General features: G+C 41.1%; 1 protein-coding gene across 2 annotated transcripts in view; it reads right to left on the reverse strand.

Moving 5' to 3' along the window:
• Myzap (myocardial zonula adherens protein) overlaps positions 1-12,802 on the reverse strand; it is a 73,983-nt gene that overhangs the window by 21,699 nt on the left and 39,482 nt on the right. Inside the window, exon 11 of one of the 2 annotated variants that reach the window (XM_013010112.1) lies at positions 10,264-10,979. The exons of the other annotated variant lie outside the window; for it this stretch is intronic. Within the exon in view, the coding sequence (XP_012865566.1) occupies positions 10,926-10,979 (54 nt within the window). The 3' untranslated portion in view covers positions 10,264-10,925. Of the gene's footprint in view, positions 1-10,263; positions 10,980-12,802 lie in introns of those variants that run through there. 2 annotated transcript variants of the gene reach the window in all.

Genomic DNA, 12,802 nt, shown 5'->3' on the forward strand with positions numbered 1-12,802 from the left:
TGCTGTAATCCCAAGATACTCAGGAGGCTGAGACCTGGAGGATGGAGGTCCTAAAGCTACTTTGGACAACAGAAATGTCCACGAGACTCTATTTCCAATGAACTGGCAAAAAGCCAGGCTGGATTTATGGCTCAAGTGGTAGAGTGCTAGCCAAGCAACCCAATACCACCAAAAAAAAAAAAAAAAGTTGAAAGTTGATTGAAGCTAACTTCTACAGCTAATAAGGACACAGAATGTCAAGTCTAGAATGTCAGAACTTTGCAGTTGATTCTGACCTAAAACAGGGGAGGAGCGTGTATGGGGTGAGGAAGATAGGAACTCATACTTCTTGGCTTGTTTGAGCCACATCTCAATTGGAGATGGACTCGTGGGTTTTCTGTCTCCCTTGGCCTTGAACTGTGATCCTCGGATTTCAGCCTCCTGAATAGCTAGGATTACAGGTGTGAGCCATCATATGGATCTTAGGGACAATGGCAGCAAACTCTCTTGTCTAAAAGCCATGTTCTTAAACCACACTTCCTGATCCCCTTGATTCTAAAATCTACACTGAATCCCTCAGAAGTAGCAAGCACTATGCAAAATGTTATTTGATTAAATATCACCTCTCATATCCTTCTGAAGCTCTTAGTGATTTTCGGTGTCCATAGTTAAATACCTTCCTCACTTAAAATTTTTAAAATTCAAGTTTTAAACAATATTTGTTATTGTAGGAAGGAATAAAAACAGCATGATGAAGATAAGTTTTGAAAACGAAAGGAAATTTATACACTATTTTCTTTTTGCTCCATAATCTTACTTCAACCCCACAACTATTTCATTTATCCAACTTCTCTTCTAGCTTTTACCTTCACTGTGGTAAACTTTGGTGTTTCTGTCCCTTGAGGTTTTATTGTAAACACTTTTCCATTGCGTAATGTATTTGTATTTTTTTTAGCATTCATGTAATATACTCCATCAAATTGATATTCCATAATTTATTGCCTGTTCCTTTAGTGCTAGGCATTAAGGTTATTTCCATTTTCTCTCTATTATAAATAATGGGAGCAAGAACATCTTTATATATATGGCTTTTTTCCTGAAGTTTGAGTTATATCCTTAGGATAAAGTCCCAGGAGTGGGATTAGTGGGTCAAAGGGTCTGAACAGCTTTATGGCTCTTAATATTTATTGCTAAAGTGCCTAGAGGGTCGTTCTAATTCACAGTACCACCTGCAGCACAGGCCCTGCTGTACTGCCTCCTCCAGCCGCTAGTTTGGGGTACATTTAATAGGTACAAAAGGGTCACACCTTGCTGTTTTTAATCAGCAATTTCTTTCATTATTATCAACATTAGACACGTAAGTGTGTTTCTTCTAGTCTTCTATATATTCTATTTTTCATGATTTGATTTTCTTGATACTGCATGGAATTCAAAATACTTCATGAAGAAAATGCCAAGTGCATCCAGATCCGAGAGAATAAGCAAAGCCTACGGAACTTGTTCCCCAGGTTCAACAAATAGCAAAATTTGCTCATCTTTGCTTTACCCCCATTTCTTCTTTTCTTTCTTTCCTTTATGTAACTTTTTAAAGCAAACCTAGACAATCTGTATATGTTTCCTGTATACTTCACTGTGCATCTCTCAACATGAGTTTCTTCCTTTCTTTTTCTTCTTTTTTATCTTTAAGTAGTTGTACAAAGGAGTTGCCATTCGACAAAGCAGTTTATGAACACAACTCATCTTGATCAGTGTCACTTCTTTAATCATTCTCCCTCACCCCTCCCACTCTTACCCCTTTCCTAAATTTTGTAGGATATGCATTGAATTTTATGACTACATTCTCCCCTCTTCCTCTCTGCATTTGTCTGCCCCTCCTTCCCTCTCCTCCTTTCTTCCCCTTTCTCTTTTCCCTCTCTCCTTATCTCCACCTCCCTCTTTGCTTTTTCTTTCTCTCTCTCCTTCCTTCCTTCCTTCCTTCCCTGTATATATGTTAGTTCTGGGTCTTGAACTCAGAGCCTGGGCACTGTCCTTTAGCTTTTTCTGCTCAAGGTTGGTGCCCTGACACACCCCCATTTCTGTCTGGTTAAATGGAGATAAGAGTCTCATGAACCTGACCTAGGTTCAAACCATGATCTTCCTACAATCCATGCTGTTCATGATCTTCATACTGGGCTTCCTTAGTAGCCAAGATTACCGGTGTGGTTTGCCACTTTCCTTTATGCAAGATATCTTACATATCTGTTTAGGGTACCAATTATATTATGTAATTGATAAGTGATTCTCTCTCTGATGAGGAAAAACCACCTTATCAACCAGCACATTTTTTTTGGGGGGGGGGTCCGGTCGTGGGGCCTGAACTCTGGGCCTGGGCGCTATCAACCAGCACATTTCTATAAGCAGATTGTGGAGCTTCTGTCAACCCGACCAAAATGATATTGCACAAAAACTTAGGGTTCCAGAGTGCCCTGGAAAGTTATGAGACTTCTCTGCTTCTGGGTTCCTCGCCTCTCTACCCCCTCACATTAGTAATATATGGTAGGACTCAGGCCATTTCAAGTCAGATGTCAGAAAATGACAGCTGTATACAGTGGGATCATGTGACCAGTACCAAATTGTACAAGACTCAGGAAACGTAACTCAATAGTGAACTCAGGGACTATGAAGAGAAATTAAGGAAGAAATACAACAGCAAATAAGCATTAAATAGAAGACAGCAATTGACACAGGTTATTATTGGGCTTTCTTTTACCAGCTGAGAAATGAAAACAGAAATGGAAAGTGCTTTATCAAATAAGAAACCCACTGAAGCAGAGGTATGCAAGGGTACATCAGCTTCATTATACAATCAGAGTGCACATGTGCTGAGTAAAAAAAAAACAAAAAACTCTTTAAAACCATAGAAGCTGGGTGCTGTTGGCTCATGTCTATGATCCTACTTTTTGGGAAGATAAGAGTTTGAGGATAGCCAGGGCAGAAAATGGGTCCTGAGATGCTAGGATCAGTGGTATACACCTGTCATGTTAGGTACAGTGGGAAGCTTGACACAGGCAGATTGTACCTACACAGTACTCTGACAAGTAATGAAACCCTAGCTCAAAAACTAGACAGCAGCCGGGAGCTGGTGGCTCATACCTGTAATCCTAGCTACTCAGGAGGTTGAGATGTAAGGATCACCATTCAAGGCCAGCCCAGGGAGGAAAGTCTATAAGACTCTTATCTCCAATAAAGCACTAGAAAACCAGAAGTGGTGCTGTGGCTCAAGCGGTAGAGTGCTAGCCTTGAGCTGAAGATCTCAGGGACAGCACCCAGACCCATAGTCCAAGCCCCACAACCAACAACAACAACAACAAAAAACTAGCCAGCAAAATTAGGGCTGGAGGTGTGGTAAAAGTACCTGTCTAGTAAGAACCTAAGTTGAAACCCTATTGCTACTGCCCCCCAAAAAAGGAAAGAAAAATAAAAGACAATCAAAAATTTTAAAACAAAGATTAAAAAAACAAAAGTGGCATTTAATCAAGCTATTTAAAATCTTGGAATGGAAATAAAATTAATTTTTAAGCCAGGTTAAGCTTATGGCATCATGGCTTTTCTTTGTAATTGGCCTTATTTTCATTCATTTTAATTGGTCTTATTTTCATTCATTTTTAACTTTGGGAATAGCCTATAAAGGTCCACAAGAGCATATATTGCAGATCAGGTGTGCAGGATGTGTTGTGTATGTGTGACCATATGTCACAAAATGTGCTCATACATTAATGAAGAAATTAAAGCTCCCCAATGTGGCCACTAAAACCCTTCCCATCATTCCTTCCTTCCAGTGGACCCTCATTTACCACGACTTCCTACTTTAAGCTGAATTTATGAAGAAACAATTCACTTTCCCATTGAAACATTTCTCAAAGGTGAATAACTATCTTCTGTGTTCTTAAACAATATGAGATTATCCCGGTTATGAATTCTGGGTCAAAATTAAGCAACATGATACTTTATTATGAGCTCTTATAGCTTTCTCAGGGGAAATTTATGTTGTTATATATTTGAAAGTTTGAGAATTTCACAAGGAAATAGCTAGAAGATTCTTTATTATTGTTTTCAGTGACTTGAAAACAATGACTGGGAAGGGACAGAACAAGACTTCTAGAAGTTGCGCAGGCTTATACTCGAACTCTCATCCTTCTACCTTTGCTTCCTTTGTTCTGACAGGGCCTAGTTTCCCAGCTATCTCCTTTTCCCTCAACAAGACAGGAAACAAGTGTGAGCCCATAGATCATACCATGAAAGAAGAACAATTATTTTGCACTCTTCTTTTGAAAACCATTTTTATTTTCTGCTACAGCTTCTCTTAATTCTGTTTTGGAAGTCTCATAACACTATAAATTCATAGTTACTTTATTCTCCCTGAACAAAGCCACCATAAAAATGTAAGATTTTAAATAATCAACCTCAGCCTCTTTCTTAAAAGAAAAAAAAAAGAATGTATCGAGAAATATGACAAGATCCAACTACATTAGTGCATGGAAGGGCAACTTAATAAGGCTGAGGGAGAAGGTGCATTATCTCATTGGTGGGGGTGGGCATGAAAGAAATGAAAAACGAAACTGAAAAATTGCTAAATGAAGCCCTGAGTGGGAAAAATGAAAAATCAATGAAGGAACGGAGGGGCAGTAGAAAAGGTACATTTTTCATCTTCATGATCCTCGATTGGGTTTGTGAAAATTCATTTTCAATTAATGTGTCTTGTGGCATTCAGCCAGGCTTGGATATGAGTGGGCCTCATATTTTAATCAATTTTTTCCTATTAAGTTTGAAGTAATATATAATAATAGGACCACACTATTCAAAAGGATCCGTTAAAACTGCCTTCCGAGGTAAAATAATCTAATTTGGTTTGATTTCTATCTTTATATTAACGACAACCTAACTTCTCAGAGAGGAACTGCACTCATTCTCCAGGGTGCCTGTGACTCGGCTATAAAAATGTCAGGGAAGGATGAATACTGGCTTCCAGGTCTGAGGGTAGCCACTGGAAGAGAAGGAAGGAAGAGGGCTTGCTGGGTACCAGGCCATGGCTGCATTAGCTCATGATGCTCATGACCACCCTAAGTGGTTGCTGAGGAACCCACAGAGTTTCAAGGTGTTCATCTTCCTTTCATCCCCTCAACCACCATCTAGTGGCTGGTAGGACAGATCTCAACCCAAGTCTCTCAGATGCTCAAGGCCGGACGCTTTCTTTCATATGCTATCCTGATGTTGAGAGTTGCCTGCCTCCCTTCTCCTAGAAACAACCACCTAGCACTGCCATGCTGCCCCCCCTCCCCCAGGAAAGAGCTAGGCTGGGATGGTCTTATCTTACAAAGATCTGTGGGAGCCTTGGTTCTTGTGACTCGCCTTGGACCTTAAGAGGAGACCTCACATAGAATGGAGAAGTAGGGAAACAATTTGTTTGTTTCTGTGTTTTCAATAGCTCAGAGAGGGAACTGGTTCAGAACAATGTCATAAGGATGCATTCACACTGGAAAAAGAAAGGGAGCCAGGAGATAAAGATATTTCCAAAATGTTCCTGAAGTTCAAGTGCCCTGAAATATGAGCCCTAACCAACACCTGCCAGGCTCTCCTCCCAGCTGCCCTTACCTGCCCTCTCCCCTCTACTCACCCAGCACTGCCTGCCACAGACCTCACGTTGGGGCTCTGATCTAGTAAGACAATCGGAAGCCATTGAAAAATAGAGACCACCCACCTTAGTGAGTCTCCACCTACATCCTCCAGCCTCTCCATTTAAACTTCTTCCCACAATCCAGTCAAACTAGATTAGTGCTCCCTGCACTCACCCTATACTTTTCAGTCTCTGTGTTTTGTTTCTATTTTTTCTATTGTCTTATCTGATGTGATCTTTTCCACCCATCTAGTCCTTGCCTAGGAAAACCCAGCCCATCCTGCAAGACCCAGACACTCCACCCACACTGGAATTGTTTTGTATTTATAGGCACTGTGCTACTAGGCACTTGACATCTACCTGGTCAGGCATGATTGTCATGAGCACCTCTGGAGGAGGTGTAATTTGGGATCATTCTCATTTTAATGATAAGGAATGAGGATCTTGAAGAGGGTCTGTAATTTGCCCATCATCCAAAGCCTAATCAGGAGCCAGGAAAGGGTGCAAAACCCATGATCTCATCTACTCAGAGATTATAAATGCTAATGCCGTCCAGTTGTCTTCAGCTGGCAAAGCTACGTCCAGTTGTCTTCAGCTGGCAAAGCTACGAGGGCGCCTTACTTATCACATTCTGCCTCAAGCGCTGATGAGTTTAAAAGTTAGCCAGAAATATGAAGGCAGGCACTCACACCCAATTTTATATTGGGTTTTCGAAGGTGCTTTGTGAATGTTACTGGCTGTCCTATCAGAAAAGAGTTTCTTCTAAGCTGGTCCTTCTCCCCATGCTCACTCCTAAGCCTGAGAACTGGGTTTTCCTATAGATGTCAGCAGAAGGACAAGAAGGTGAGAATACTGAAAGAGATCAAGATGTCACAGATTTTCACAATGGCAAGAGGTAACATGAAACAAATCAGTGAGCGATGTGGTTGGAAAGAAAAAAAAATGAAAACAACTTTCTATAAGCCAAACAAAGGCAGTACTAGCCACACCATATAAACAAAAAAAAATTAATTCCACATGAATTATTCTTTATTTGTCTACAAAGTGTTTATTGAGAACCTACTTTTTGCCAGTGGCCATTCCAGACATTAGGCGTACAGTCATAAACAAAACAGACCAAAGTCTCTGCCCTCATAGAGCTTCCATTCTACCTTAGGAAAAGAGTCACAAACAAAATAAACAGGCAAAAGAGACACGTGAAGTATGTGGCTCATCAGAAGATGGTGCCATGGGGAAAAGCGGACTCAGGAAAGAATGGAGGGCAAAGAAATAAAGATGACACACAAACCTGCAAGACTCTTAGAGAAAGTAGCTCTGATATACAAAGCGTATAACACGTCAATTCTACCTAAATAAAAATTGTCACAATACAAGACATACCATAAACAAACCCTAGCAACTAGATGATAATGTCACACAAATATTCTTTATCGGTAATATGTAGATTATATTATGAATATATGTCAATAATTATGTAGAGTTTATACAAGCCAGTAGGAATTGTAAGCAATCTAAAATCAAAACAGATGGAGGATATGAACACTCATTTGTAAGAGAGGAAGCCTGCATGGCCTATGAGCTTGTGAAGTCACTCAACCTTGTAATTTGTAATGAATAGTAATTCCACAATTTACAGCTCAAACAATGAAGTGCTATTTCATAACTGCCCAAATTATAGTGTACACAGTGCCAGGTGATGTGAGCATTTGGAACTATCTGCCCTGTCAGCCACTTTGCAAAACAGGTGGGAAGAACCTGGTAAATTCAAAAATGCATTAACTCTGCACCCTCGCCATTCCTCCTTCTTTCTAAGTAGAGAATCATGTTGATATGCTTGCCATTGTTTATAGAGGAATAAAACATTGGAACCAAAACTAAATGCCTACACAGGATAAATGTTAATATATTTAAATAAAAGTATATTAGATAAGGTGATTACTGATGGCTTGTGCCTGTAAACCTAACTATTCAAGAGCTGAGATCTGAGGATTGTGGTTCAAAGCCAGCCTAGGCAGGAAAAAGAAAACATTAGTAGGGCTATGGCTCAAGTGGTAGAACAGTAGCCTCAAACACAAAAGCTAAGGGGCAGCACCCAGGTCTTGAATTCAAGCCCCAGAACCAACATACACACATACACACAAAAGTATATTAGACAGTGAAATGAAGACTTTAGGTCTGTATGAAATAACATTACAAAATGATGAGGTATGAAAGTAAGCTTCTATATATATATATATATATATATATATATATATATATATATATACACACACATATATATATACATATATATACATATATATATACATATATATACATATATAATACCATTTGTTTTCTATGTTACAAATTTAAATGAATACAATTAAGCTATATATTTATAATAGATACGTATCTGTAGTCAAGGCTCAGAAACAAGGCCTAGAAGGGTCTAGGACTGAATTACCACCGTAGTAAAGAGTGGGTAGAAGGAAGAGGAAAGAACAAATCTATAAAACGAAATACTTCTTCACCAGAACTGTTTTCTTTATTAAAAAAACAATCAGAAACAACTATGTCAAAATGTTAACATGTGTTAATCCTACAAGAGGCACAGGGGGGTTATTTTCCTTATTCCCTGCAATACTGTGTTTTAATATTTTTCCAATTAAAAAAAATGAGAAGACAAGAATACAGGCAACCTTTGGAGTCAAAGATCTTGGCATGGACCCCAGAACTACCATTATTTGATGAGAGGCTACTGGCTACTTATTTTTTAAGACTCTTCAGTTTCCATTTCCTGCGTTAAAAAAAAAAACAGAACAAATAATACCATCCACTGAGGTTAATGTGGAAATAGGAAGTTCATCCTTGTGCAGTATCTTGAGAGCCACCTTCTAGGGCCTTGAACCATGAGGCCAAACAGCTCAGATAATTTCCTGGAACAGAACTGGGTGCCCAAGCCTCTGAGGAACTATGCAAAGTCAATCAGAAACCATTTCAATATAGAGAATATAAGTCCACTGACATTTACCAAGAAAGAGCTTGTTCTTGGAAGGGACAATTGGTACCATGAATACATTAATCAAGACTTGTCCTCAAATGCACCTGTAATAGTTCTCTCTAGAACACATACATAGAGGGGGAAAAAAGACAGGCACAATTGCCCTGTTTCAGGTATCTTCTAAAATCTCAGCGTTCTGGACGAAGCATTAAGGTTTTAAAATCAACAAGTCATTCATACCAGGTTAATAGAGTTTGAAAGAAACCATAAACATTTTTTGTTTATTATAAGTAGATTCTGCCTCCAACTTTTGAGAACTGGATCCTTTTGGTAGGATATGGGGTGACCATGAGACAAGATGCAAACTTAGAGTCAAGGCTAAGTGGGAGGAATAGATGAGAGGATTGAGATCTGAGGCAAGCATGGGCAAAAGCTTGAGACCCTATCTGCACAATATAAAAGACCAGAAGTACAGCTCGATCAGTAGAGCGCCTGCCTAGCAAGCATGAAGCCCTGTGTTCAAACCCCAATGCCACCAAAGGAATAAAAGGACTCAAAGCTAAGCATTCAATTAAGGGCAGATAAGGAAAGATGAGATGGAGTGGTGGGGCAGGATTTGAGCACATAACCCAGGGTTGACAGGCAGTAAGTCAAGCTGACACCATATCACTGTTCTGCTAGAACATGGTGTGTAGGAGGCACCAGACCTAAGACCTGTATGCACCTCTTCAACTACATAGTCCACATGATAGGTCCCATTGGCCTCCAGGGACTGTCTGGAACTCAGAAGAGTGAAGAAACTCTCCAGCAGAAGAAAGCACATCACCCTGGGAGAGTCAACACAGTTACCCATTTTGTCTGCGGGTCACTACATCCCCTCAATCAAATGATTCTACTTTTTGGAACTGAATCATGAATCTGTTCTACTAGAACAAACGCCCCTGACTTTTCCCACCAAAGACAGGAATCCATCAGAGCAGTAAAGGAATCCTAAAACAGTGGAGGTCACCATGCGAGGGTAATAGCTAGATGAATGGTGCCTGGGTTCACCTCCAGCCTTCTCCAAAACCCATCAGCCCATGTGGGATCTGCATCAACAATAGTGACAAGGGACTGCGAATGGAGAACATTATTGGCTTCCTCTCCATTCCACGTGCTTCTTAAGCAGGGCAGAAGCATCACAAGGAAAGACTTGACAAAGCAGATATGGCATCTACACACCCTCTATGCCATGGACAAGTGAAGGGAATGGAAAACAAACCAATGTCAGGACAGCCGGCCTCTGCATGAAACTCACTCCATCAGCCCAGTCTACCAGCTTCTGTAAGCAACACCACCCTTAACTAAGACTGTGTCTGCTGCTACCTATCAACACATTCTCAGCCACACCTGAAAGACTAAAGCATGCACCACACACACTCCACTTGGATTTATTTTAGCTGAATAGATGTCCCTCTTTTTTCTTTTGGTCAGTCGTGGGGCCTGAACTCTGGGCCTGGGCGCTGTCCCTCAGCTCTTCAGCTCAAGGCCTAGCGCTCTACCACTTGAGCCACAACACCACTTCTGGCTTTTTCTACTTATGTGGTGCTGAGGAGTCGAACCCAGGGCCACATGCATGCGAGGCAAGCGCTCTACCACTGAGCCACCTTCCCAGCCCTTCCCTCTTCATAAGGCATACTTATTTACATGAAGGCAGCGTACCAGAAACTAGCCACAACTTTCCTAAACAAACAAGATGAGTGAGAAAGTAACTAGTGCTACTGATGTCCGTTCAGAAAGGACACCCGGAGTGCCGCCTCTCATATACAAGCATAATAAAAAGACAGTCATTTGGCTGTTTCTCTGTGCTCTGGGGCATGGTTCGTAAGGAACACTTTCTTCAAGCTCTTTCCATCTTCTCAGCAGGTGTCTTTGGCAGCCTTCCCACAAGAAAGGGTTCATTTTCCACATTCTTAGGCCAGTCTCTTGGCACTTCCAGAATTATATTTAGTAGTCTTTTTATTTAATGTAGTTCTGTCTTTGATGTCTAGGAACCCACGTTTCTAAAAAGATTCTGGATCTCTAAGTTGTCTGTGCTCTGCGGTCTGGAGCTGTACAAATTGAGGTGACAGTATGGGGAGGTTTACACAAATGAGGGTCCCCCACATGATCACATTTTTTTTTCCTTTAGACATAGCACATTCTTCCAGTTTTGTTCCTTGGCTGATCACAGAAAAATAGCAACTTCTTCCCCGCTGAGAGTGTAAAAGTGTTCTTCTCACCATGAACTGTAAAGGGAACCATTTCCACTCAGAGCAGGCTACCACTTTATCATCTTCCAAAGAGCCGGAAGCTAAATCTGGAGAAGAGCTCGTGCGACATGATCTGGAGACAGTTCAACGGAGTGGATTAGGGTTGAAGGCTCAGCGTTAGGGGTCCTTCCCCTCACCCTGTGGGGCTAACTACCCGTAGTAGGAAGTACTTGGAACTTTGTAAACACAGGACCTATGCCTGAGGCACACTTGTGTGTGTTGACAACACACCATAGGATCATTTCAGAATCAATTGTGTGTGGGCAAATGGCTGAGCCATTTCAAATGGACGACTGTTGGGATGGAGAGAATTTAATTTAAAACAAAATTGCTTTGTGTGTAAATATTCTACCAAGAGTCTGGGGGCTAAGATAGAGGTCAGCAAAGAACACAGAAAGGAAGAGTTAAGTACTCAAAAATGTAATTTGGTCCCCAAGACTCCCAAAGAGATATCAACCTTTTAATCTATAAATTCACTTTCCCCCAGCTTAGGTACACACACACACACACACACACACACACACACAGTGGGAACCCATTCTTTCACAGTAAATAATAACAGTTTGCATTCACTGGATATTTCCTATGTTCTACTCATCATACTTAGTGTTTTATATACATCATCTCATTTAACTCGTAGTAAAAGGACTTCTTAGGTAAATACACTTATTCATTCCATTTGAAGACCAAGAAATGAATAACTTTGCCCAAGTTCTGAATGACTCTAAAGTCTGTGCTTATAGGTATTTATTAAGAAACCTTTCACTGTATTTCCATGAAGATTTCAATATGCAAGGATACATATAGACTCATGGTCTGGGGAGATAGCACTGGGATCTCAAATAGAGAGAAGGGAAGCCCTGTGTTGCTGAATGGCTAAAGAACCAAGAACTTGGAGGCTGGTTATGGCGCAACCCTAGCTATTCAGGAGATGGAGGGAGGAATACCGGTGACAGCCTTGGGGTAAAAGCATGAGACCTTGCCTTAAAAAAATGCAAAAAGAACTGAGATGATTCCCCCAAACAATCAGGGCTTTAAAAAAAAAACAGACCTAAGATGATGAGCAAATACTTTCAAAACCATTTCCTAGGAATTTCACCTGAGACATGGTCCTTGTGAATACTATATTTTCTTATCACCAGGCATTTTGTCCTGTTTCTAAAGAGGTCAGGTGGCCAAGTATCAGGTCTTCTCTGTAGACAGAGGAGGAAAATCTATGCTAAGGGGAGGGCAGGGATATGCATGTGTGGGCAGGGAGGGAAGGGTCGAGGATAGCTGGTGTTCATCCCTGACATTGAGTCCCTAATGTCCAAGGACAGTAGGTAGATTGGATGTTGCCCCTTTAAGTCTTTATTCTCTGTTTCACAAGAGCCTCTCATCTTCCCTCTGAGACATCTTCCCACTAGTTGTGTCTGGATCACCTCCGGGAAGTTTCTGTGTTCAGCTTACCACCAGGGTAGTACAGCATTAAGAGTGAGCTATCATGGAACCCTGCTGAGGAGCCAAAGCTAGCAAGAAGTGAAGATCCCCTGACTGAACCAGACAATCTCAGACTTTGGATAGCTCTCTCCCTTCAGTGCTCTAGTCCCTAGTGGCCAGTCCCCAGGCTTTTCACTTCCTACTCTTTAAGTTCACACCAGCTTCCCATCTAGGGCACAGGTGCATCCAAGGGAACCTAGCTGTTACACAAGTAACACAAAACGCCACATGGAGAGAGCTAGGCTGCTGTCCAGGGCCTTGGGTCTCCATCCTGGCTGCAGAGTGGAATCACCTGCAGAATTAAAAAAAAAACAATCCCAGCATTCCCCCCACCCCACTCCCAGTACCCAGTCTGCCTCCATGTGCCAAGGTCAGGCATTTTTCTAAAGCTTTCCAGGAGATGTGAATGTACAGCTC

This window comes from Dipodomys ordii, unplaced genomic scaffold, assembly GCF_000151885.1.
Source record: "Dipodomys ordii isolate 6190 unplaced genomic scaffold, Dord_2.0 Scaffold11, whole genome shotgun sequence".
NCBI lineage: Eukaryota > Metazoa > Chordata > Mammalia > Rodentia > Heteromyidae > Dipodomys > Dipodomys ordii.